General features: G+C 26.1%; 2 protein-coding genes across 7 annotated transcripts; one reads left to right on the top strand and one right to left on the bottom strand.

The window, feature by feature from the left end:
- Positions 1-45: 45 nt before the first annotated feature.
- LOC127282412 (uncharacterized) lies at positions 46-2923 on the bottom strand. 4 transcript variants are annotated; one of them, XM_051306637.1, is made up of 7 exons: positions 2577-2923; positions 1875-2089; positions 1313-1459; positions 817-1231; positions 689-729; positions 457-608; positions 46-375 (listed from the first exon to the last, which is right to left on the bottom strand). In XM_051306637.1, the coding sequence occupies exons 1-7, from the start codon at positions 2755-2757 to the stop codon at positions 138-140; spliced, it is 1389 nt and encodes a 462-aa protein (XP_051162594.1). In that variant the 5' UTR covers positions 2758-2923; the 3' UTR covers positions 46-137. The 4 variants fall into 4 exon arrangements, with proteins under 4 accessions (XP_051162594.1, XP_051162593.1, XP_051162592.1 ...); XM_051306636.1 differs by having other exon boundaries at positions 457-611; XM_051306635.1 differs by having other exon boundaries at positions 689-1231.
- A 198-nt stretch (positions 2924-3121) lies between these two features.
- Positions 3122-17954, top strand: LOC127282411 (ubiquitin carboxyl-terminal hydrolase 2-like). Of its 3 annotated transcripts, XM_051306630.1 has the most exons (7): positions 3273-3414; positions 6191-6588; positions 9357-10485; positions 13931-14026; positions 15956-16305; positions 16425-16744; positions 16868-17954. In XM_051306630.1, exons 2-7 carry the CDS (start codon positions 6311-6313, stop codon positions 17182-17184), a joined length of 2490 nt encoding a protein of 829 aa, XP_051162587.1. In that variant the 5' UTR covers positions 3273-3414; positions 6191-6310; the 3' UTR covers positions 17185-17954. The 3 variants fall into 3 exon arrangements, with proteins under 3 accessions (XP_051162588.1, XP_051162587.1, XP_051162590.1); XM_051306631.1 differs by lacking the exon at positions 6191-6588 and having other exon boundaries at positions 3122-3414; XM_051306633.1 differs by lacking the exons at positions 3273-3414; positions 6191-6588 and adding an exon at positions 3566-3741.
- The last annotated feature ends 9472 nt before the right edge of the window (positions 17955-27426 follow it).

Raw genomic sequence — 27426 nt, forward strand, 5'->3', positions numbered from 1 at the left:
TCACCTTTTTTTTCTAATAATAAACTTAAAATAAAAACTCAAAAATGAATTATATATAATACTATATATCACGAATAAAAAATTATACAGAAAAAAAAAAATTGCTTATTAAATATAACGAAAATACAATAGAAGACTCATCTGTCCATTCCACGATAAGTTGTGTAACCAAAGGGACTCAACAAAACAGGAATATGATAAGAAATAACTGGATTCTTCACGTCAAATACAATTTCAATGAATGGATATAATGATTCAATATTCTTCAATGAAAAATATTTATCCACATCGAAATGAAGTTTATAGCGTCCTGTGGTCAATGCATTTTTTTCACTGTTGATTAAATCGTTACATCGTCCAACGGGCGAAGTATTGCTGTAATAAATAGAAATTATTTTTTTTAAATAAAATAGAAAATTAATTATTATTGGAATATAAGGGACTAAAAATAATTACCATTCGTTGACAAAAGTCCATCTTCCTTCCAAAAGTTTATAGAGACTGACCTGCAAACCTCCAACTGGAAGTCCTTTAGTCATGTCTAAAGCGTGCGTTGAAATTGTCGGTTTCTTCACAATAGGCATGGGATTTTTAGTAATCTTCACTGGCTGCTATAATTAAAAAATGTTTAAATTTACCAAAATCAAAAAATTTATTTTTAATTCTTTTATTTAAAAAAAAAAATTACCTTCTTCACTTGACTCGTACTGGCTTCTTGCGAGGTATTCTCTTTAAATTTTGATGTAATCGAAACAAAATTTGGTTTCTTATCTTCAATAATTTTTGATTTATAATTACTAAAAATATATTGTGTACCTGATGCATTTTTTCCCGGTGCCAATGTAACACCACGCGAACTTGTTGATAATAAAACTGTTTTATTACCATTTGGTTTAATTTTAATTGCATTTGACATTGGGAGATTAATTTTTTTAAAACTCGTCGATTGTAATAAATTTGAATCGACAAATTCAATTGGTTCAGTTAATCCCTCATTATTATCATCATCGTCATTTTCATTTATTTGTGAATCAACTTCTTCGCTATTTAATGATACAAAACTTAAATTATGACCCTCTTCAAGTTGTTCATTTGTCATATCATCAAATTCAGATGTTTCAACAGTTTCCGATACAACATCCATATCTAATTGTATATGTTCGGTATTTTCTTCTGATACTTCACCATGAACGTGAGCCATTGCCTCTGCCAATTTATCACGTTTACGATTCTAAATTATAAATAAATTTTAATTAGAAATTATATTTGATTTAATTAAATATTAATTAAATAAAAAAAATTGAAAACTTACCGGTTCTAATTTAATCATTTTTAGGGGTTTAATATTATCTTCGTTTACATCGCGTGCATATTTATGTTCAGGAAAATCAATTTCTTCCTCTGATTCCAATGTCTCAATTGTATATTCGACACCTTCTTCTAATTCTTCAATTTCCTCCTATGAAAATATTTTAATTATTTTATATTTCAAAATTTTTTTAATAGTTTAAATTTTACGTGAATTGATAATAATAATTTCATAACATAATAATTTGTAAACAAAAAATTTCGTAAAACAATAATATAATAAAAATTAAGAAAAAAAAAATAATTTTTTTTTTTTTTTTAAATAAAAATAAACATTTTATTCTATAACAATTTGAAAATAAAAATTTCGAAAAATTCATTACAATTATAATATAACTATAATTTTTAAAAAATTAACTTTTATTAATAAAAATAAAAATTTTAAACTCTAACAATTTGAAAACAAAAATTTCAAAAACGATTATAATATAATAAAAAAAAGGAACGTAAAAATAATTTTAAAAAAATAATTATTATTAATAAAAATGTTATTAATAAAAAATTACCCTATTTTCTTCATTATCGCTGTATTCTGCATCGATATCACCCTCTTGAAGATCCTTCGTTTTACTTGGCATTAAATTTTGATACATTAAAGCTGCTCTTTGATGTTTCATTGTACACATATGTTTCAATAACGAAAGACGATGTGCGTGTAAATCTTTTTTACAATATTTACAATAAGCTCTTGTTGTTTCATGAGGAACCGACGTCAACCATCCTTAAGAAAAAAGGATAAAAAAATAATTATCTAATATAAACCCAAAGGAATTAAAAAAAAAAAAAAAAAAAAAAAAAAAAAAAAAAAAAAAAAAAAAAAAAAAAAAAAAAAAAAAAAAAAAGATTTTTAATATAAAATCATATTTTACTATTATATTTTTAATAATTTAATTTTTCTCCAATGTAATAAAAATTAAATTTATTAATTATACAAAAAAAAACTAACCTCTAAATATTTATTTTGTTTTTTTAAAAAAATTGCATTTAAATAATTGACAATCTAGTGTGAAATTCTTAATCTAGTAACTTCATATTTGGCGCGAAATTTTCGTTTTCTGCGCATGCGCATAGAACACTTTAAAATGTGGAAAATGAACACGTTTACAAATACATGTATACTCAACAATTGAACAACAAATACAATATAAAAGTGTGTTTTATGATTAAAAAGTGATAAATAGTGAGGAAAAAAATATATATATTTATACCTTTAAAATCAGAAGTTTGTTCCCATTCTTTACGATAGCGTTGTGTATAAACTCGTGTTTTTGCATAGCTTATTTTTCCGGTTGGCGTTAGTCTTGGCAACTCCGGTGGATCGGTATGTAAAATAATTGTTTTACTATCAACCTCAATATATTTGTCCTCTTCCATTTCCTCCATTATCATTGTTAATATTGAAAAAGTATTCAATTGAATTCGTGAAAATCAAAAAAATAGTAACACAAATTCCACTAAAAATAGTTTTTTTTTCACGAGGAAAGGGAAAAAGCGTGCCAGGTTCCTAGTATCCGAAGTTAACTCCCTAGCAATGGCGGACGAAATGATCTTCTCCCCGCTTATACAGAATTGGGAATGTAAAATGTAAACAATATATAATAGAGGTTGTGCTAAATTTCAAAAAAAAAGATTAGCTATCCAACTCTGGATCATGTGAATCCGCCCTTATGTCAATACTCTTTGTGATAGTAGCGCCCTTATTGGTGGCGATATTGACAACTAATTCTTTCCTCAAATAATAATCTTCTTGTTCTATTTCAACGATTAGTTTTTGACTTGTGTTAGTTCTTATTAATACCTATATATATACGTGTATAGGAAATTATATATATTAGAAAATATTACGTTCTCCAACAACCTGAATAATCTGTTTTTTTTTCTGCGCTAGCGCAGAATGTTAAATGATCAACAGAATCAACAGAGAAATCGGCATCAACCTTGTAACAGCCATATTGTTTGCATGCACGTTGTTGGTAACAAGTCAGTAGTGAGGAATAATCTTTTGGTTCCACAAATTGTAAAAGAATTTGAGCATTGCCGAGAAAGGTAATTATATGCTGGGTTAATAATTTAATAACAAATTCCGCAATTCTGTCGATATTACTCGGAAACATTTTTCTCATTTTGTGTGAGTGTATGTGTACTTTGTGAACGAGTGAAATTGTCCGTGTTATATATACAAATGAGTTGCCCTAATCGATAGGATTTACAACTCTCTTCAAACACCTCATTTTTATTTTCGACAAGAAGGAAAAATAAAAAATTAAATATCTAAATTGTATTGTAACTCCATGACAACGGATTTTTTATCATCAAAAATGATTTGCACATTTTCAAATTGAAATTTTCTATGAATGTCTTACCCAACGATAAGTGAGTAGTTTTTTTTTTTATTTTTCTAAAATTAAAAAAAGGTTTTGTGTATTAGTGGGCGTATAGGTTAGAGATGAAGTGTCAAATTGGGTTAATTTAAATGACCCTGAAAATGGTCGATTTTTTTTTTTTTAAAAAAAAGGTTATGGAATTTCTTCCCCCCTCTTTTGAGTGTTATGGGAAAGTTGAATAGGGCAATTGAAAGTATATATATACAGTTTTGCCATCAATCGTGAGTATGTTCCACGTGCGCGTTTTACTGCTGAAGGAATGTGAAAGGTGTCACGTTTCGTTTCCATGTTTGTAATATCGTCAGTATAGTGAATGTCATCGATCGACGATCGCGTACACTCCAAGTCCATTGAGATTTTGGTGTGTGTTAAAGACGTTGATGTTATTTTTGTCCGGCTCTCTTTTCTCTCTCTCTCTCTTTCTCTTTCTCTTCACTTCCTCGAGCTAAATTCGATTATTTTCTGTCGCCTTTTTCCAAACGAAATTCTCTTATCGAATTTTGTCGCAATGCGAAAAAATATATAGCGTGCGTCAAAAAAGTTTATATAAAGATATTAATCTTTCTCTCAAGTTTGTGTTTTAATTTGTTTTTCTTCTATATAAAAATGTGAATAATTCAGAATATTTACAATTATGAAGAAATACATTTTGGATGAGATGAAAATAAGTTTTAAAGTGAGGTAAAGTTTTTTTTTTTGTGAAACATTTTTCAGTGACATTTATGGTAAAACTATTTGCATTCGCTTTTGTATTTGTGAATCTCGGAATAATGTGCAAAAAAAAAAAAAAAAAAAAAAAAAAGTTTATAGTGGAGTGAAAAATAATTTTTTCTGAAAAAATTTGTCATCGTTTTTTCTAGATTTTACAATAGAATATAAAATGATTTTTTTTTATTCTAAAAAAATATAATTTTTCGTTGAATTCAAGGTTGAAATAATTACAAGTTAGTTTTTTTTTTTCGAGGCCAAAGGAGATTTATTATCTTTCAATAATAAATCAATATTTTGTATAGAAGAAACCCTTCAACGAGGTTTTTTTAGAGGATTAAATTTCTTTTCAAAATATATTAGAAACGATTTTCAATATATTAAGGTATCGAGGGAATTTATTATAGTCGTTGCGTAAAACATTCGTATATCTAATCACAAGCCGGAAAAGATTAATAAAAAAAAAATCTTTTTATGATGTAACTGACAAAATTTTAGAAAACTTTTTTTCAAATTGTTAAATTTAATAAGAAAATTAAGTTAAATTAAATTAGAATTTATATTTAGTTTTAATTTTTTTTTTTAAATTGGGTCGCAGGAAAATTCTATTGAGAAAATTTTTTTTTTTGTTTGTACAACGAATGTTTTCTTTCTGTGTCGATCGATAATTAAATCCAGTTATCTCTGGATTCTTTTTCTAAACTTTGGGAAAATTTTTTAAATATTGTTTTTGGAATAAAAAATTATTTTTCCATTTTTTTTTTAATACAAAAATTGATTACATAATTTTACTTAACAATTAATATAATGACGTTATGCAATTGTGTATTATTGACGTTATCGTTCACATCTGCATTGAACTATATACATGTATTGGATTTTCAGTTATCTGCGACAAATTTCAAATAATGTTCTAATTTTCGAAATAAAATTCCCTTCGTTTCTTTTTATTCTATTTTTCTTTTTTTTAATTGTAAATATTTGATTTTCTATTTTTTAATAATTAAAATTAATTTAAATATTTAATTATTAAATTCAAAATTGTTTTTTCTCAAAGTCGAGGATTAATGCGGAAGTTGATTACAGGAAGTGTAGTGAATAATTGTGTTTTTTTTTATTGTTTCATTAAATTTATTTAATAATAGAGATTACTCATAATATAATTATTTTCTGTTTTTATTTTTTTTTTTTAATTTTCTAAATTTTTTTTCGAAAAATTGACAAAAAAATTTCTCTTCTTTTTAACGAGAATACATTTTTCAGCTTCCGCGAATAATTAAAGTCACTTAGGGGTGAAAAGTGTGGGTGTAAAATGATCATTTTGCAGGATGAAGTCGAGTTTCCGCTTGGTTTACGTTATTATCATATAAAGTAGTAAAGATTGAAGCTTAAGCGAAAATTTTCAAAAACAAAAATACATCGTTTTTCGTTATTCTTTTTTTTTTTTTTTTCTATAACAGATTTCATTTTTAAAATATATTTTTCGGTTTTAATTTTTCTTCTGTTTCAGGCTTTTCATCTTTCGAATATCTGGAAAAAAAAAATTTTTTTTTTTCCAATATATACAAAATTCTATCGTTTAAAAATTATTTCTTCATATTATAGATTTTGAGCTGATAAAAATTCACCCTTGAAAAAGAAACCCTTTATTCTATTGTCCCTCTCTTTTTTTGATGAGATCAGTATAAAACAATGATTCTTTTCTTTTCTGCCCTCGTTGGATTGTCTAGAAACTGATAAGAAATCGCGTGGATTGAGATACGAGGGAAACAGGAGAGACTCTAGGAGAGGTTCTCTCTTAAAAAAAAAAAAAAAAAATTAAAAAAATAAATAAAAATCCAAGTGCAAAAATGCCATTTCATCAGGGATCTTACTCGGGTACAGTTGCAGTTTCGTACAGTACAAGTCCCATGGCACCATTATCGCCAAGCATCTCAAGACGATATTCGGGAACTGTTAGCGGCTCGACAACCTCATCGAGGATCGGCAGTTCAACATCTAAATTTAATACTTATAGACCTTCACCAACTTCTTCGATTCTTGATCGATCCACAAGCAGTTATTCAAAGCCATTGGGCACTTCACGAATTAATTACTTATCTGGAAGGTCTATCTGTTCACCCGCAAGGTGAGAAAGAGAGGTTGACTTTTTTTTTTAAAAAAAAGAAAAAGAAAAATTCACCCCCCTTCCAAGCAAAAGTAACAGCACGCTTTTAATGGCCTTTTAATTTTTTTTTTTCAATCGATCTTTCAAATTGCACTCTCGATATCTCTGTGCTTTATATTTTTTTGTTTGTTTCTCACACATTTGTTAAACTAATTCGTGTTATTAAAATTTTCCATAATTTCATTTTAATAGCTGTGGAAAATTTAGAAAAAAAAAATCCGCACTCTTTTTTTAACAAATTTTGCCAGAATTTCAATTTTTTTTTATACAGTTTTTTTTTCTAAATTTGTTTTTCGAAAATTGAAAATTAATTTTTACCAGCTTTTTTTTCAATTTAATTTTTGCTGAATCATTTGGAAGATTTCTCGCACACTTTTCTCTTTCTTTCTCTCATTCTCAAACTCTTAAAGAGTTTTGCTATATACATAAACTTTTTCGTTTTTCCGCTGACGTTATTCCTTTTAATCTGTTTGTGCGAGTGAATATATATATTTTTGTTGTCCACCACTATTTAAATTAGATTACAATTTGGATTTATTAATCTGGATCATTTCCAAAAAAAAAAAAAAAATGAAATAAAATTCCGTTGCATGTTTGCAATTTTTATATTTTTCACTCTGATCTGAATCAGAATGATTTCAGATTTTTTTTTTAATAGTTAATTTATTAACAATTAATCATATGACTATAATTGAAATTAATTAATAATTTAATTTTTTTGTTTACAACACTAACGTAATTTGTTTACAATAAAGTATATTTTTTAAAAATCGATTAATATAATAATAATAATTATACTAATAATAATAATAATAATAATAATAATTATAATTATAATAATAGTAATAGTAATAATAGTAATAGTAATAATAGTAATAATAATAATAGTGATAATAGTAATAATAATTTTAATAATAATAGTAATACTAAAAATAATAGTAATAATAAAATTGCAATACAAAGTTTTAATTTTTTTAAGCGTATCTTTTAAAAAGAATTTTCTCAATAAAATATGATATGGACTTGAAAGGATTTCAAAGTCGACCCTGATGCTTGAAACCATTTATGGTAGAAAAACGTTTTCCTTCTCTTGAATTTTAATCGTTATACTCTTTGCTTGAACGTGAACAATTCTGTCAAACCAGTTTGTCCACTGTCTTTAAAGTGTAATCAATTTTTAATTTTATGTATTAATAAATAATTATATTTTTTTATAATTTTTTTACTGATTTCAAAAATGTAAAACTATTTTATCTATGATAAAAAAAAATGTAAGTCTTATTTATTATTTTTCATATTATTATAATTATTATTTTTTTCCTATTATTATCGTTGTTGTTTTTTTGTAATTAATTATCTATTTTATTATTATTTATCTATTTTTATTATTATTATAATGAATTATCTATTTTTCCATATTTAAAAATTGGATTTTTTTTTTAATTGAATAAAATAGTTGTCATTTGGAATTTTTGAATAGAAAAATTAATTTATCTCAAGATTATAAAAAAGAATTTTTTTTTTTTTTGAATGAGGTACTAAGAAACTCTAATAATCCATTGTATGCCGTCAGAATAATCCAATTATATACAGCCACTGTGTGGTACGGCACTTAAATGTCTATTCTATTCTGTGGTCCATATAGTTATAACTAGAACTAGATTTTAGGCAGCCACCGTAACTGGTTCCCTAAATATATTAAGGTCTCGAGTTGAGGTCAACAATGATCCTCTTGCCTGTCAATGGCATTTAAATGAAACAAGTTTAGAAGATCTTAAAACTTGTGTTATACATATATATATCTGACAAAATAGAAATGTCCCAAATTTTTCTATTTCAAGTCTCTTGTCTCCTTTTTTTTCTTTTCCAAATAAAATTGAAATTTTACTTGATTTTAAAAATTTAAATTAATTTTTTATTACAAAATTTGTATTACAAAATTTTTTATTAAAAAATTAATTTGAAATTATTAAAAAATTTATTTAAAAATTTTTTTTTTTAATAAAAAATCTTGAAAAAAATTTTTTCTGTTTATATTTTGTGATTTTTAATTTAATTTTTAATCGGTTTTGATTAAAAAAAAATATTTTCTTAAAAATTAATTTTTTTTTTGGGGAAAAAATTATTGAAATAATGTAAAAAAAAATTTGTTTCACTTTATCGGTCAAATTTTGTCAATGAAATAAGATTTTAAATGACGTTTCGCTTTTGATAATGATCTCGCATTGTAATAAAAAAAACACGTGTTACTTGCGGATAGACTTCGTTTTGCAATGGCCGTTAAATAAGCGCCCGTATTCATTTCATAATCGTAACACACTTAAACCTTGAGCTCTCTGAACTATGGCAAAGACCGTAAATTAATGTTTTCTATTTTAAAGATATTTATTTTTATTAATTAAATTAAATTTAAAAAAAAAAAATAATAATTCAGGTAAATTTTTTTTTTCTAACTTCTATACATGTAGAAAATAATTTAGAAAATTTATTTTTGTTTCGCAAAAATATTTTGTATTTAAAATTTTTCAAAATTGAATTTGGAAAAATTGAATTTATAAAAATTGAATTTTGAAAAATTTGAAAAATTTAATTTTGAAAATTGTTTTAACGATCAATAATATTCGCGATGCAGTTGGGAGGTTACATAATAATGTTTTATAAAAGCCCTTGGCGACAGTCCCAGTCAGTCATAGCCATGTTCTCATTTCATATTGGGTTTGTTTTCGCAGGTCAGTCTCATCGGCGACGGACTCGGGCATTACCAGCAGTAAATATCTCACATCATCATTGACGAGAGATCATCATCATCGTAACGGACACACTTCCAGTGGAACATCATCATCATCATCATCATCATCATCGTCGCCGTCGGTTGTTGATCGACTGTCCAATAAATATTCATCATCAATTCATTCGCGATGTACATCGCCTTGGCGTTCGAGTTCATCAACTTATCTCGATTTAATTGGTGGTGACGATTACAATAGCATTGGAATAAGTGAATTACGTCGTAATCAACAACGACACGAATCCTCATCCTCTTCGGGCTCATCGTCAGCATCGTCAACATCATCATCAACAACCGCCGCTGCTGCCGCCAGTGGAAATTCAACGTCCGTGACCCCATCACGATATTCATCACTTCACAAACGACGACCACCACTAACCACCGTGCTCACCAGCCATGCGCAAAATGATAGCGCTAAGGCGCCCACCGAGGTAACAGTCAACGATCAACGAAACAATAATACCGACGACAAAGACATTGACAGACCCTGTTTTAGTAACAATAATAACGACGAAAATTCATTACGTCACGATCACGTGGAGGATAAACTCTTAAAGGAATCGGTGATAAAACCGACAACCTCAGGAGTATCATCAGCCAGTGATCGTGGCACAATTCTTGATCCGCTCTCTAATTTTCCCACTAATCTCGATAACACGGAGCTGTTAACTAACAATAATGCTCGCTATCCCGAGGGAAAAATTGTCATCAAGGTCCAAGGAGGCGATTCAATTCGTATTATTGATCAGGTGACAGAGGATACTTCTTCTTCTTCGTCATCATCAATTAACAGGCTGGCTGGAGAAAATAAAACAATTGGTAATGATGACGAGGAGGAGGAGGAAGAAGAAGAAGAAGAAGAGGATGATGATGATGATGATGATAATCCATTTGATGAGGATCCATTTTTTAAAACGAGAAATACATTTGCCGATGGAATATTGCAGAATGGATTGGGTGAGAGATCAACTACCACAAATACTACCTCTTTGCCATCATCATCATCATCTACTGGTGGTGCTTCTGGAACATGGCAGAGCAACAACTTTAGGGATGTTAACGAACAAATCGTGAGTGTCTTCAATTTTTTTTTTTTCCCAAAAAAAACAAAAACAACAAAAAAACAAATAAAGAGAGAAAAAAAGTTCTCGATCTTCGATGGAGGTTTTATAAATAGTGATAATAGTGATCGATAATTTGCAGTGTGATGAGATCAAAATTTGAAATTTATTTTTATTTAAGAATTCTGATTCTTACATTTTTCTGTGATTAAAACAAAATTCGGGAAATTCTCTTAATTCTTAGAAATTAATTAATAAAAGAAATTAATTTAGGAAAATTAATAAGAGAATTAATTAATTCTTTTATTAATTATCCTAAATTTAAATTTATTAATTAATACTCAATATATTTTCCAAATTTATGATTTCGTTTATTACCTTTTTAAATATTACTTACTTTTTCTATTTTTTCACTTTATATTTTCATTTGTTATATTTTTTATTCCTATTTGTTAATTTTTTTTTTTATTTCTTATTTTGCATAATTTTTCTTTTTATTTTCTTTTCAAATTTTTATTTAACCCTTTGAGGACAAGTGTTGCTTTCATGAACATTTTTTTGTAATAAGCCTTAATTTTTAAAACTAATTTATTTAGAAATATTAGTCTTTTTTTACATTTAGTCTAATAAATTTCCAATTTCTAAACTCCGGTTTTGGGACAAAAAAAAAAACCTCGATTAGTTTCGCTGAAGAACTTGTTTAAAAATCAAAAATCGTGATTTTTTTTTTAAATATTTTAGTTCTCAAAGGATTAATATTTTCTTTTTTCATATTTTTATTTATACATAATCTTCTTTTTTTTCGATTTATTTTTATTTTGTAATTTTCAATTTTCGTTTAAAGGAAAAAATTTTAGATAAATTAATTTAAAATTAATCATTAAAAGTGAAATTAAATTTTTTTATAAAATTGCGCCAACATTGAAAATAAAGAAAATAATAATAGAAAATTTGAAGAAAAAAAATTAATTACTTATTAATTAATTAAAAATAAAATTAATTAAACAATATAAAAGAACTAAATTTCAAGTAACTGAAAATTTTGATCTCTATGCAAATTATTACCACTAATGAATAAAAATAAATTAATATGAATCATATCTATTCATAAATCAGAAAGGAATTTGAAAATCATGAAATTCTGACAATATACGTTCAAAATTAAACCAGAAACTGGGTTAGAAATTCAAGGTCACAAAAAAATTTATCAAAAAAAATTGTTTTTTTTTAATGTTGTCTAAAAATTGCGAAATAGTAACTTGATTTATAATTTTATTATTCTAAAAAAAAAATAAATAAATAATAAAATAATAATTTCTAATTAGGGAAATAGAATTTTAATTTTTCTCCTCACGACGTAAATAATTTTTGCAATAAATTTACAAAAAAAAAAAAATCATATATGCGAAAATGTCAGCCGACAAAATGTTTGAGCAATCGGGAGTTTTTCTTTTTTGTTTTTTCGTTGGGAAAAATATCTGCCTGAACGATCATTTTTGTTAGTTGCCAAAAAGTCTCGACGACGCGTGGGAAATTCTGGCAATCAATGTCGAGTCGTATTTTCTCGTTGAGCTTTCACATAGTCTGATCGGTAACACGGTTAACATTCCATAAGAAAAAAAAAAAAACAAAAGGATATCTAGAATCGCAAAAAAAAATTGTAAATCAATTTTTTTCTATATTGTGCTTCAATGTTTTACGATGTTCTATCATCAAAAGTGATTACAATAAATTTGGAATTTTCGATAATTCTTTTTCTTTTTGAATAAAAAAAGACTTTGAATTTCTCTAGTGACTGGAAATTATAATTTACATATTTAATATTCAATTTTGTGTTTATTAAATTTTTTTTTTAAATGATTTATTGTAATTGAATTTCATTTTCGAAATATCGAAGAAACGGAAAAAAAATTAGTTTTTTGAAGGAAAATTTTTGTAAATAATAATAATAATGTTGTGCTATCCATCGACGAGCGAAAACACAGGATTTTCTGTGAAACAATCGTCATTGGAAACTGATATATTGCAATCAACTGTGAGTATATATATCGAGTGTGTTGAATGTATTTTCTAATTGTTTTCTAATATTAACGTTCTTACATTAATAATAATAATACTTAGAATTATGACTCAAAGCTAAATGTGCATCAAAAGTTGCTTCTATTTTTATTCACATCATTCAGTATTTAAAGAGTCGATTGTGTCTTTTTTTAAAAAAATTTTTCTTTTCATAACACAATATTTCTTTTTTTTTATGGAATCAATTCTTCAAGTTAATTTTTTTTCTTCTCATTACGAAATTTGTTCATTTCTTTCACGACACGAAATTAGAGTGTATCTTTGAGTGGCGAGCAGCAGATGCCTTTATTAATAGAACTTCAGCGACGTTCCTAAACTCCCATTTGGAAAATTTGTCTTGCACCAGTTTCGAGATTCATTTTGAATTTTTTTTTTTAATTTTCCTTTCTCGCAGGAGAAAAATGGAATTAATTTTTTTTTTTCATTTGATTGAGGCAAAAAAAAAACTCTCTTGAAAATTCTGTATAAGGAACCTGTAAAGTGCGATAATCCGTTCCTCAATCGTGCGGATTCTCTGCTTTTAAAGACATAGACTAGCTTCTATTTGATGTTAAAAAAAAGTATATATTTTTTTTAGATAAGTATATATTTTGCGATAAAAAGTTTCTTTTATTGATAAATTTTTTTAAATTTTTAATTGGGGTTTTTTTTATTAAATGAATTTTTAAATTTGATTTGAAAATTAATTTTTGAGATGGAAAAAAAAAAAAATTAGTTTCAATTTCATTTGGCCTGTATGTCGAAAGTGAAAACATAAACTGGCTTGGCAAGTGTTAAGCTGGGGGTTGTGGTTCGCGTGGACTGCAGCTGCTCTCTGTTTTGCTTATGCATTTTTTCTCGGGATCGTGACACCCTTAGTGACCCAAAAACACTGTGCAAGAGTTGATTATTCATCGCCTCGGATACGTGCCGTTGACCAACAATCATTACGTATCAAGGTGAGGCCACCAATTTTGCAAAGTCACATATATATCTTATACAAATTGATTTCATTTTTTTTTTCACTTTCCTCCATTTTTCACAATCGACTCAAATTTTTTCTTCAAAGAAATTGTTAATTTCTACTTAATTAATAACTCTAATAAAAATGTGTGTGAAAGCAAAATTATTTTCAGTTTCTGTTACAGTGACTAATTAGTTTTTTTTTTCGAAAAAAACTGCAAAATCCCCCACTAAAAAATGACAGACAAGACAAAAATAACACAAATTTTGAAGATACGAAAAAATTGTCAACGATTGAAAATTTGAATAATTTTTGAATAATCAAAAAAAAAAGAGAAATATTTTTTTAGGAAAATATTGTAAATTAATTGTTAGAAAAAAAAATTGTAAATTAATAATTGGATTTTTGATTAATCTTTTGTTTTTTTTTCAGGAGGAGAGTCCAGTAGCGAGGGGAATTCGCAATCGACATCAAGCCCATCGAGACGAACGATGTGGTCTAAATGGCCTGCGAAACATTGGAAATACGGTGAGTTATTCATTCGCGACTCATTACACACGGTTTTCTCTCTCTCTCTCTCTCTCTCTCTCTCTCTCTCTCTCTCTCTCTCTATTTATATATCGAGTGCATTCAATATCCTCTCTGCCAATATATGGACAATTGGACCTTGAAAAAAAAAGAAAAAAAAAACGATACAACCTTAACCCTGTGCAGCTATATAATGAATTCAATGAATAACGAGTTGTGAATATAAAATTAATTTTAAAAATATGTTATTTTAACTAGTTTTTTTTTTGGTAAATTTAATTTGTATTTATCAAAAAAATTAATTTCTTTTTTTTTAATTCGATTTCATTTAATTTGTATTTATTGAAAAAAAATTATAAAATTAATTTTTTATAAAATAATTTTATAAATTTTTATTAAAATTAAATGAAATTGATCTCAAAAAAAAAATTATGAATTTAATTTTTGTTTTAAATACAAATTAAACAAATTAAACTAATTAATTTCATAACTTTATTGAGGTTGATTTAATTTAATTGGAAATTTATCAAAAAAAAAATTAATTTCAACATTTTTGAGTTCGATTTCATTAAATTTTTACTTATCAAAAAAAAAAAATTTTAATTAATTTTTTATAAAATAATTTTATAAATTTTTATTAAAATTAAATGAAATTGATCTCAAAAAAAAGATTATGAATTTAATTTTTGTTTATTTCTCCATTGTGTACTTTTTACAAAGATTTAATTTTTGTTATAAATACAAATTAAACTAATTAATTTCATAATTTTTTTGAGGTTGATTTAATTTAATTAGAAATTTATCCAAAAAAAAATTAATTTCACTATTTTTGAGTTCGCATCTCATTTAATTTGTATTTATTGAAATAAAAATTTATTTATTTTTTTATTTGAGTTCGATTTCATTTAATTTGTATTTTTCAAATAAAAAAAAAATAATTTTATAATTTTTCGAGTTTGATTTCAATTAATTTGTATTTATCAAAAAAAGAATTAATTTTATAATTTTTTTTTTTTTTTTTATTTTTTTTTAATTGAATCAAGATATCGAGCCCACAGTCAAAAGACCATTGAAGGGCAATACATTTGTGTCAAACGAAAATAACAAAAATAATTGAAGAATATAAGATCTACATAATAACAAAAATAAAAATTGTATTAATCATAAAAACAAAAAGAAAACATTGTAAAGTATTAGATCTTAATAACAGCATTATACTAATATATATTATAAAAAGAAAAATATATTGTTAGGTAAACTATAATCTAACGCCGAGCAATAATATAATCATATATAACGCTTTTAAAGGAATTTAAGGACATTCCAAAAAAGTCTATATTTACATCATGGTGTAAACACATTACATTTATTTATTTATTTATTTTTTGAGTTTATTTTCATTTAATTTGCAAAAAGAAATTAGATATTAAAATTAAGAAAATAATTTTGAATTTAATTCAAAATTCGATTTTGAAATTATACTTAGATATTAAAATTAGGAAAAATAATTTTATAATTTTGAATTTAATTCAAAGATGGATTTCATTTAATTTGTATTTTTCAAACAAAAAAAAAAATTAATTTTATAATTTTTCGAGTTCGATTTCATTTAATTTGTATTTATCGAAAAAAGAATTAATTTTATAATTTTTTGAGTTTGTTTTCATTTAATTTGCGAAAAGAAATTAGATATTAAAATTAGGAAAATAATTTTGAACTTAAAAAATTCGATTTTGAAATTATTTAGATATTAAAATTAGGAAAATAATTTTATAATTTTTGAATTTAATTCAAAGATCGATTTCATTTCATTTGTATTTATCGAATAAAGAATTAATTTTTTCGAGTTCGTTTTCATTTAATTTTTAAAAAAGAAATTAAATATTAAAATTTTGGAATAATAATTTTAAATTTCTTTTTTGTTTCCAGTGTTTCATGAACAGCGTAATACAATGTTTGAGCAATACACGACCATTGCTGGAGTATTTGCTCAACGAGCAATACTTACCAGATATAAATACAACAACATCGAGTATGAAGGGTGGATTAATTAAGGCATTCAGTCAAGTTATTCATGAATTATGGGAAGTTGGTGGCGATGTTGTTAATACAACTGCTTTTAAATCACAAATACAAAAATTCGCACCACGTTTCATGGGCTATAGTCAACAGGATGCTCAAGAGTTTCTTAGGTATTTATTGGAAGGACTTCACGAGGATGTTAATCGTGTTAAAGTGAAACCACAGCCAATTCACACCGATATTCCTGATCACTATTCGTAAGTTTTGGAATATTTTTTTTTTTTTATTTCCCAAAAAATTCATTTAGATATATTAGAAAAATAATATTCTTTATTTGAATTAGTTATTGAAAAAAAAAAAAAATTTATTTTCACAGGGATAGTCAAAAAGCAACGGAAAGTTGGAAACGATATCTACGAAGTGAGGACAGTACAATTGTCGATGTATTCGTTGGTCAATTGAGATCATCATTGCGATGTACATCCTGTGATCATGTCTCAGTAACATTGGATCCATTTTGGGATCTTAGCCTTCCCATTCCATCGACTGCTGTTAAACTAAGTCAATGTCTCGAGCATTTTACTCGTGAAGAAGTCCTTGACGGTGATGAGAAACCAATTTGTTCCAAGTGCCAGATGAGACGAAAGTGTACCAAGAGTTTCAGTATTCAAAAGTTTCCCAAAATTTTGGTTATTCGTATCCTTTTTTGAAAAAAGAATTTTTTTAATTCAATATTTTACTATTTTATTATTTTCCTTTTTTTTAAAAATAAAATTGACAAAATTTAATTATAATTTCCTTAATGTGGAGAAATTACAGATTTAAAAAGATTCTCGCCGATGGAACGATTCAGAAGAAAATTGAATGTACTGGTTGACTTTCCATTAACGGGTTTGGACCTGAGTGCCTTTGCGACATCGAGAGGTCAAGGTTGCACATATAATTTATATGGAGTCGCGAATCATTCGGGTACAACATACTCGGGTCACTATACGGCATATTGTAAACATCCATTCTCAGGAGAATGGCATGAATATAATGATACTCGAGTATCGTCAGTGTCGGCGCAGACAATTGTTTCCAGCGAAGCATACGTGCTATTTTATGAACAGCAGCCTCACAGTTCACATTTGTAACAAAAATTTTTATCGTGCAATTATTATTATTTTCTTTTACTTTGTTTAATTTTTTTTTTGTTTTGAAATTTAATGACTCGAGTCATTTAGAATTCCATTTGAACTTGTTGATGAAAAAAAAAGAAATAATAATTTCAAGGAAAGAGGACGCAAGGGAGGCTGCATTTCTTTTTACATTTCACAAATAATATATTTAATTCAGAGGGCAGTAAATTGCACGAGTGTGTGTTTCACGTGGATTTTTTTTTTTTTTTTTTTTTTTGAATTATGTTTGAAAAAAAAGCGAAAGATTTAATTTTTAGAAAAAAAAAAAAAAATTCATGCTTTGAGAGTTTATTTTATAAGACTTTTTTCATCGAATTTCTTTTTATAAAAGAATTATTAATTGTACAATTAGCAAAGGAAAAACAAATCTAGTACTAATCTAGCTTGATTGTTGTTCACACACATTACACATATTTAAAAAAAAGGAGATTTAGTTTTAGTAATTTAAATGGTGGTTTTAAAAAATCAGAAATCTCAAGAGTGGTAAACAATATTTCGCTAGAATTTTATTTTATTGTCTTTTGTAAAATATTTATTATTCACAATCAAGAGCTATTTATTTAATTTATGGAAAGAAGAAAAAAAATAGAAGATACAAATATTAATATATTCGATATTGACGGACATGATATACATATATAAATATATATTATACACAAACACATCTATATTATTATATTATTAAATACCAATAAAAAGTAACAAAGATTAATTGAAAAAGAAAACATATGGACATTTTTTCAATAATTCCTTTCTAGACAATTTTCATTTTATTTTTTTAAATAATTTCTCCAAAAGATACTAAAATATTTAATTTTATTAAAAATATTTAAATTTTAAATTAAATTATTTAATTATTAATTAAAAATAAATATTTTTTTTTTTAAATATTGGCGGGGTTTTGAATTTGCATTGATACGTCCCTGCGGGATTGGTCAATTTGCAAACTTCAGCTCAGTGAATTGGCAGCAGATGGCGCCAGTGTACAATTTGCACAAACCAACAATCAGTATGTCTGTGCACGTGAAAAGAGAAAAGTGTGTTGATTGTGTGCGTGGAGAAGCAGAGAGAACGACGATCCGCGCACGAATTGTCGAGAGTTTTGCATACCCGCGTCCGTGGACGTCCCTGACGAATAAAGTAGCAAGCAGTTTTTTAATTCGCGTGTTCATTCGCAGTCTATATAATAAAAAATTTGAGAATAGAAAAGTTTTCGCGTTTCGCAAAAAAATTAAAAAAAAAAAAAAAAAAAAAAACGTTATTCCAAAAAAAGCACTGTTGCCGAGTGCTCTCATATATGTATATATATACACGTATAGGGCTATTTAGCTCCCGCAGGCATCCTTCTGTCATCCGTCAATGAATTCGCGGTTGATAACGATTTCGTTAATTTAGTTGCGTTTAAAAAAATTAGTGCTTCAATAGCAATTTTAGAATTTAAAAGTTTTTAAAAAATGACTAAAAGCTGTTCTACAGTTGATATTGAAACTCACGGATATATATATATATAATCGCGAGTGATGTGATTTTTTTTTAATATTGAAAATAAAAAGAAAATTATGGGGTGTTTTTTTTCAATTTTTTTTTTTTTGTAGAATGTAGAATTATTGTGTGGAAGATGTTGGATTCAGGCAAGGTTTCGAGCCAAGGACGTCGCGACGCCCGTTATCGCAGTTGTCAGTCGCAAGTAGGGGGCAGTGATCTCGGAGCGACGACCTGACGTTGGCTTGCTGGCTGCTGCCGCTCTGGAGCCTCGAAGGTAAAACTATATTCTAAATTACTAAAAAATTTTTAACAAAATTTTAATCATTCTAGACGGAAATTAATTATTATTTATCATATAAGTGACACATTATTTTATACTCTTACTTTCTATAATCATTTGACTTTTATTCAGACAAGTTTTAAGGTTATTTCTTTCTTTTTTTTTGTCTAAAGAAAATAATTCGAAAAATCTTTTTAACTTGAGCATTGTCGGGAAAACGAATAATTTAATTAAAATAAGATGTGGAATTTAATTTTTGTCTATAAAGATTAAAATTTTAGTCATTTAATGATTAATTATAACTTTTTTTATACAAACTTTATTTTCAATCGCGTTTTATATTATGGCTTTTATGTTTTTATATAAACAATTATATTACGGGTTCGTTGAGCTATTTTAATTTTTATCGCCAATAATAGATATACTAAAATATACTGAGTATTTTTAAATTAATTACGGTTCACCACTACCTCTATAAAGTTAGCAAAATGTTTCTTGTGCGTGTATATATCTGACATCTGTGATTAATTATTATTTTACACATTCTTAGTTTTTTTTTTTTTTTTTTTTTTTTTTTCATGAGAGAATTCATTTTCATATTGCTGCTTTAAATTAACATAATGAGTTGCTTATTATATTTAGGCATTTAATGAAAATTCATTGCAATCAAAAAAAAAAAAAAAAAAATTTGACACGCTTGTTTACAATGTTAACTGACATATATTATAGGGTTTTTTTTATAACCTTTTTAATCAGTCGGGGTGAAATAATTCGTCTATTATAATTTGATATTGCATAGGAAGAGGGTCTAGGCTAGAATTAATAGATGCATCTCCATTGCGATAGGCTGGGTCCCCCTTCCCCCTTGTACAAAAGCCTATTTTCCTAATGCGAGGGTCTCCGAATTTCTTTTTCCGGGTCCCACTAACCACCAATACCAAAGCGTTCTTTTGAAGGGCGTACCTTCGACAAAATGGCGTTGGTGATGTTTTCATTTACCTTTTTTTTTTTTTTTTTTTTTTTGAAAAATTGATTTTTTAGATCAAAAAAAATAATGCGATTAAAAAATTATTTTTTTTTTAAATTGGAGGTTATGTGAGAGTATTTCTTTATTTGTTTTTAACTCAAGAGAAAATTTAATCATTTATTCACATATTAATTAAAAAATTAAAATATAAATTAATTAATATAAAAAAAATTAATTAATATAAATAAAAATATAAATTAATTAATATAAATATATTGAATATACAGATGATTAAAATAAAATTATTTGATTAAATAAATTCGACTATTATGAAATAAATTTTTATTTGTATGAAATAATTATTATTTGAATCAATTTTGTGTATTTGTAGCAAATAAAGGAATCATTGATATACGAATATAGTTTATTTGATTCAGATAAAATTTATTTTGTTTGAGTAAATAATTATTTTATAATATATAACCAAATTATTACTTTTATTATTATTATTATTATTATTATTACTTATTATTATTATTATTATTATTATTATTATTATTATTATTATTATTATTATCTATTGTTATAATTATTATAATGATAATAATAATTATTATTATTATTTTAATAATAATTAATATACTTTTTTAAAAAATATATTAAAAAATTGAAATAAAATTTTTTTTTGTTTGCTGTTTTTTTTTTGTTTTCTATAAAAAAAAAATTATGTAAAAGTTTGCCAAAACACTCTAATATAAAAGAATTAAGTTCATTATATTAAAAATAATCTTATTTTTAGATGCATCTGAAATTAAATTAGCCTTGAAAGTAAGACTATAAAGTGCTTTTAAGATTTTTTTTTTTATGCGGTTGAATTCCTCAGCTATTTTAATCGAGTCGAATTTCACTTTGAGAATCAGTGAAAAATTTACTGGAAATTTAATGCGCGCACAACAGAATATAATAAATTTTTTTTTTTTTTTTTAATAATAATTTATTATTCTTTATTAAATATATCAGTGATTTTTTTTCTCACTAATCTTCAATGGATTTTAAATAATTTAAATTAATTTATAAATATAATAATTAAAATTTATTTAAATAATTTAAATTAATTTATAAATATAATAATTAAAATTTATTTAAATATAATAATTTTAATTATAATTATAAATATTTAAAATCAGCAGCTATATTTTACAAAAAGCTGGAATTCAGCCAAAATAATAGACATATTTCACTAATTAAATTAATTTTAGAGTTTATATTTTACTAAAAAGAGAGTAGGAATTTTTTTTTACATAATTTTATAAAAAGTAATTATAAATAATTAAAAATTATTAAATAATAATAATAATAATAATAATTTAATAATTAAAATAATTTTTAATTATTTTTAAAGGTTTAAAAAAAAAAATGATTAAAAATTAATTTTTCTAAAATATTTTTAAAAATGACTTTTTTTTTGAATAATTTTGAAAATTAATTTTTTTTTTATTTTTATTTATGTTAACGCTTTGTATTAACTGTTTTGGTGAACCTTTTGGGTTTTCAATCTTACTTCCCTTTCGTTTTACCTGAACATTTTGGCACCGCCCTTTACTTATACCTATTTAGACTTTTTGAATATAGTGAAAGGGCGGGGCTGTTTGTTGAAGGGAGAAAAGAGGGTTTTTCCAAAAAAAAAGACATATAGGATTCTTGTATTTCTTGACAAAAAATAAACCAATTTTTTTTTCTCTCAAAAAAAAAAATTTGCTGAGTTCTAAAATCGTTTCTTTATTACAAAATTACATTTTACAAATTATAAACATATTTTATAAAATTTTTTTCAATTTTTTTCCTCAAAACCATTTTCTGTTGTTTAAAAATAAACAATAAAAAATAATTTTTTTTGTCAATTTGACGTTTATATATATATATGTGATTTCATGATTCTTGGGTAATGTTAACCCAAAGGTTTATACGAAAGGGACGCGAAATGGAAAAATGGAGAATATAGTGAATTGGTATAGAGTAGTAAAGCGAAGATATATATATATATATATAAAGAAGTAAGAAGTATAAAGACTAAGGTTGCTGGAGGCAGCATCTCGTCGTCTCAGCACAGTCTAGTCGAGAACCCCACCTTGTGTATACTTATTTTCTTTGTGTAAGTGTATATATTCCTCACATATACATGCACAATTTCTTCCAGAATATACATTCGCACAACGAGGGTCAATTTTAACGAAATATATATAAAATCATTCCCTAATATATAAACAGTATACAGAAAAATTATTTTTTTCTTATACATGTTTTAATATAGTGATATAATTATCATTATATATTTTTTTATTGTATTATAGGAAAATTAGAATTTTCATTTTTCGAATTAGTATTTTGATAGAATTTTTTTTTTATACGAATTTTTATAGTTAAACAAAATTTTTAGCTATACCGAATTTTTGCCAGAATTTTTATTTAAAAGAATTTTAATTTAAATGAATTTTAATTTAACAGAATTCTCATATATTCAATATCGAATTTTTAAATTGTCAGAAATTTCAAATCACCGAATTTATAATTTGTCCGAATTTTTATTTATAGGAATTTTTAATTGATATAATTTTTAAGGCGCCGAATTTTTATTTGTAGGAATTTTTAATTGATAAAATGCGTTTATGGCGCCGAATTTTTATTTGTCCGAATTTTTATTTATAGGAATTTTTAATTGATATAATTTTTAAGGCGCCGAATTTTTAATTTATCCGAATTTTTATTTGTAGGAATTTTTAATTGATATAATTTTTAAGGCGCCGAATTTTTATTTGTAGGAATTTTTAATTGATAAAATGCGTTTAAGGCGCCGAATTTTTATTTGTCCGAATTTTTATTTATAGGAATTTTTAATTGATATAATTTTTAAGGCGCCGAATTTTTAATTTATCCGAATTTTTATTTGTAGGAATTTTTAATTGATATAATTTTTATAAGGCGCCGAATTTTTATTTGTCCGAATTTTTAATTGATATAATTTTTAAGGCGCCGAATTTATAATTTATCCGAATTTTTATTTGTAGGAATTTTTAATTGATATAATTTTTATAAGGCGCCGAATTTTTAATTCATATATAATTTTTAAGGCGCCGAATTTATAATTTGTCCGAATTTTTATTTGTAGGAATTTTTAATTGATATAATTTTTAAGGCGCCGAATTTTTATTTGTAGGAATTTTTAATTGATAAAATGCGTTTAAGGCGCCGAATTTTTATTTGTCCAAATTTTTATTTATAGGAATTTTTAATTGATATAATTTTTAAGGCGCCGAATTTTTATTTTATCCGAATTTTTATTTGTAGGAATTTTTAATTGATATAATTTTTATAAGGCGCCGAATTTTTATTTGTCCGAATTTTTAATTGATATAATTTTTAAGGCGCCGAATTTATAATTTATCCGAATTTTTATTTGTAGGAATTTTTAATTGATATAATTTTTATAAGGCGCCGAATTTTTAATTCATATATAATTTTTAAGGCGCCGAATTTATAATTTGTCCGAATTTTTAACTGATAGAATTTTTATTTGTCCGAAATTACAAAATGACCGAATAAAAAGACAGAAAGATTTCGGCAAAATTTTTGAAAGCGCAATTAGAAATTATAATTTCTAATTGGTGATTGCGTTAAAAAATTGCACTTAAAAATCTTTCTGTGTTCTTTGTTTGTTTGGTCATTTTGTAATTTCGGACAAATGAAAATTCGGCTCCTTAAAAATTCGTATACAAATATAATAGAAATTCGGACAAATTAAAATTCGTCGATTTGGGATTTCTATGATTATTTGAATCGAATAATTTTTTTTTATTAATATAATACAGTTGAACTTTACATCTGAATAGTTAGAAAAACTATATATATAATTTAATTACTTAATAAAATAGCAAACAGGCAAATTTTTACAAATATATAATTTTCAGCCAGTACTGTTACGTTAAATATATATAATATAAGTAGGGAATTTCTAATTGCAACCGAATCCCTTATATTGTGCAGGCTCCATCAGTGTCAACAGGTTTTATTTTTGCCCCGCGAAAAGGCCAAGGTCTTCCTCTCGCTTCCACTATATATATATATATACACTCAGCGCCCTCAACCTTTGCCACACACGATTTCTATAAAATATTTGGATAAAATCAGTATAAATGTAGGGAAAAATGGATTAATTAAAATATATAATTCATCACTTTCGTTATTATTTTCCATTCGAAAATTTGGTTTTGACAACCAAACGTTATTCGTTATGGGGTGCGTATTTAAACCAAAATTTTTCTGTTTCAACGAAGTTTTTGTCTTAGGGCCAGTTCCACCAATTCCGTTTAGAGACAATTTATATAACCGCTCATGTTTGTGGTTAGGGATTTAATCGTTGATTAATTTTTAACCGTATATACAGTTGGTAAAGACCCTTAATCTGAATCGTAAAAATGTATTCAATTGCAATTTGTCCCAGTTCGGATATTGTATATAATTTTCAGTAGGAATCGGTTCTTTTTGTACTATATCTGCTATAGTTATTCTAACCCCAAATAAACCCCAATCATTATATATAGTTATATATATACTAAAACCAAAATTTTTGACGCCAACAGAAAATTTTAAATACCGCAAAACCGCGTTTGTCAAAAATAGGTATATGGGACGGAAAAAATAGATTTTATTTTTGTTATCTCGAACACTCATTAGAAAATCACATCACTGATACAACGAAATACATATGCGAATATAAAAAAGAATTTGAAATTGGAAAAAGAGAGGTATACATATACACACATGGCTGTTGTATTTGAACGTGACCTAAAGGGGTTATCGACACCTCGAGCTAGATCTATATATATATATATATATATATATATATATATGAAACGCACCTTTCGCCATCAGGCATCGCGCATCATCTCTTAAAAACTCGACTACAGATGACTCCCTCAACATTGCAATATAGGAGCAAACTGCAGCAATCGAGAAACAGCAGCGCATGAAAACCGCGAGAGGCAAAGTGCATCCCATAGTTGGGTTGTATATATGTATATTCCTCACCGCTATATATTTCGAGGCAACTATACATATAGTCTACCTCTAATATATATATATATATATATTCGCGAATATCGTGCACTCTCTCGTGATCAATATAAGCCCCGAAGTTGGTCGGAGATACACGAAGAGAGTTCTCTCACAGTCACAGAGCAGCAACGGAATCGCTTGTTTTGGAACCAAGTGCAACACCGGGTTGTCTATATACTCTCCCCCCTCTCTCTTTCTCTCTCTCCTCTCTCTCTTCTCTCTTATCCATATATAGTAGACCAACAATTTCGCATTTCTGCATGCCACCATCATCGTCATGTCATTCAGGAAATGGACTTCCACATTCCTGTTGAAGACATAATTGACGATTCTAAGAGCGCTCATCATCATTATAATTATATATTATATATATATATTTATATATTTATGACGCTATATAGTATTTTGATCGCGTGTCAACAAAGCTTTACTGATCTTCTTTTCTTTCTTTATTCGCGTATCTCCCCCGGACCCTTTGATTTACACTGCTACTGGTATTTACGACCTTGCACAAATATTCTCGCTGTTATATATTAGATATACTTTGTTCATTGATATATAGTTCCATTAACATGATGTCATTAGCTATATACAATATCGTTTATACCTGTCTCTATCGTCGCAACATTGTGGTTTTATCATTTAAGCAAACAGTTTTGTCGCAATTTTATATATATCTCGCAAGAGAAATAAATTTGCCGTGTGCGTTTCGCTTTTTATTTATTATTTCTATATATATACAAAGATCTGAATTAGAAATTGGGGATAAATTTGTATTAAAAATTAATCTGAATTCTAAATATAACAGAATTCATGTCAGAATAACCAGAATTCTGGTATTTCGGATATAATTCTCGTCTCAGGATATATTTAACGCACGAATATTGTGGTTCGATGACCCGAAATTTCATTGTTTCCATCAAAATTCTAGTTAATTTAACAAGAATTCTGGTTATGGTATATTTAACATTATGATTCTGGTTAGATTGGCCAGAATTCTGGTTATTTTGACTGCAGTTTAGTTAATTTTTAAGTATACCATAATAGTTCTGGATAGAATTTAATGTTAAAAATAGCCTAACCAGAATTCTGATTATTTTAACAAGAATTTTAGTTAAATCTAACTATAGGATTCTGGTTATGGCATATTTATAACATTAAGATTTTGGTTAGTTTAGCCAGAATTCTGGCTAGTTTAACTAGAATTCTGGTTAGTTTATGTAGAAAGTAATGGCGGTGTTTAATATATATATATATATATATCTATAGCCTAACTATAATTTTGCGCTTATCCTAACATGAATTCTGGTTTTTTGTAGATTTAACATTATATGATTCCAATTAATTTAGCCAAAATTCTGGTTAATTTAACCAGAATTCCGCTTAGGTTAACTAGAATGTAATTTGTTAAATATAAATCAAGAATACGGCTTGATTTAATCCGAAAAAATAATAATAGCTATATATTCGTTTTATCAAAAAATTTAAGGGTATTATAATCAGAACTCCTATATAGAATTCTGCTTATTTCCAACTAGAATTCTGATGATTAGAGTAGATTTAACATACACTTTTCGCTAGATTAGCCAGAATTCTTATGGTTATTTTAACCAGAATTCTGATTATTTATCCCTCGTACGTCCGTAATGAAATTACATTTGCCTTACAGTTTTAAATCGAATTTTACGGAATAACATTTTTGATTCGGATATGATAATATATGTATATAGGAATCCTGCTTTAATTTAATTGATTATATGCGATATATTATATTTATTATATAAAAATAATTTGTGCATGGGAGAGGGTGCAGATGATTCAGTTTCCTAACTGAAGTGCACATATGGTGCCTCCTCGCAAATCATATATCCGTTAGGGAAAACTTGGCTCTCTCAGTACTAGTGCATTGAACGTATATATACAAAAACGGCAACCTATAATACTATGGAAGACCATCTAGCACCTGTTTACCTCCGCATAATATAAAACATTTGAGATAAAAATTAATCTCATTTCTTCTTATTTTGTTTTTCCTATATATATTTCAGAACATCCATTTTTTCTATTAAATTTAGATACTAAAATCAATTATTCTAATCATTTACCAAAATATTATAGTGTTCTACACTGACACAAAAATATATGGTTAAGCTATTTTTAACGTTACATTGTATTAAACTAATCAGAATTCTGGTTAAATTAACCAGAATTTTGGTTATGGTATATATTTAACATTAGATTGACCAGAATTTTGGTTATTTCGTCTAGAATTGTAGTTAGTTTAACCAGAATTTCGGTTATAGTTATATTAACATTAAAATTGGCCAGAATTCTGGTTATTTCGACTGGAATT

The sequence above is a fragment of the Leptopilina boulardi genome, unplaced genomic scaffold (genome assembly GCF_019393585.1).
Source record: "Leptopilina boulardi isolate dan_hultmark-lab unplaced genomic scaffold, ZJU_Lbou_2.1 LbouV2_30, whole genome shotgun sequence".
Classification (NCBI taxonomy): Eukaryota; Metazoa; Arthropoda; class Insecta; order Hymenoptera; family Figitidae; genus Leptopilina; species Leptopilina boulardi.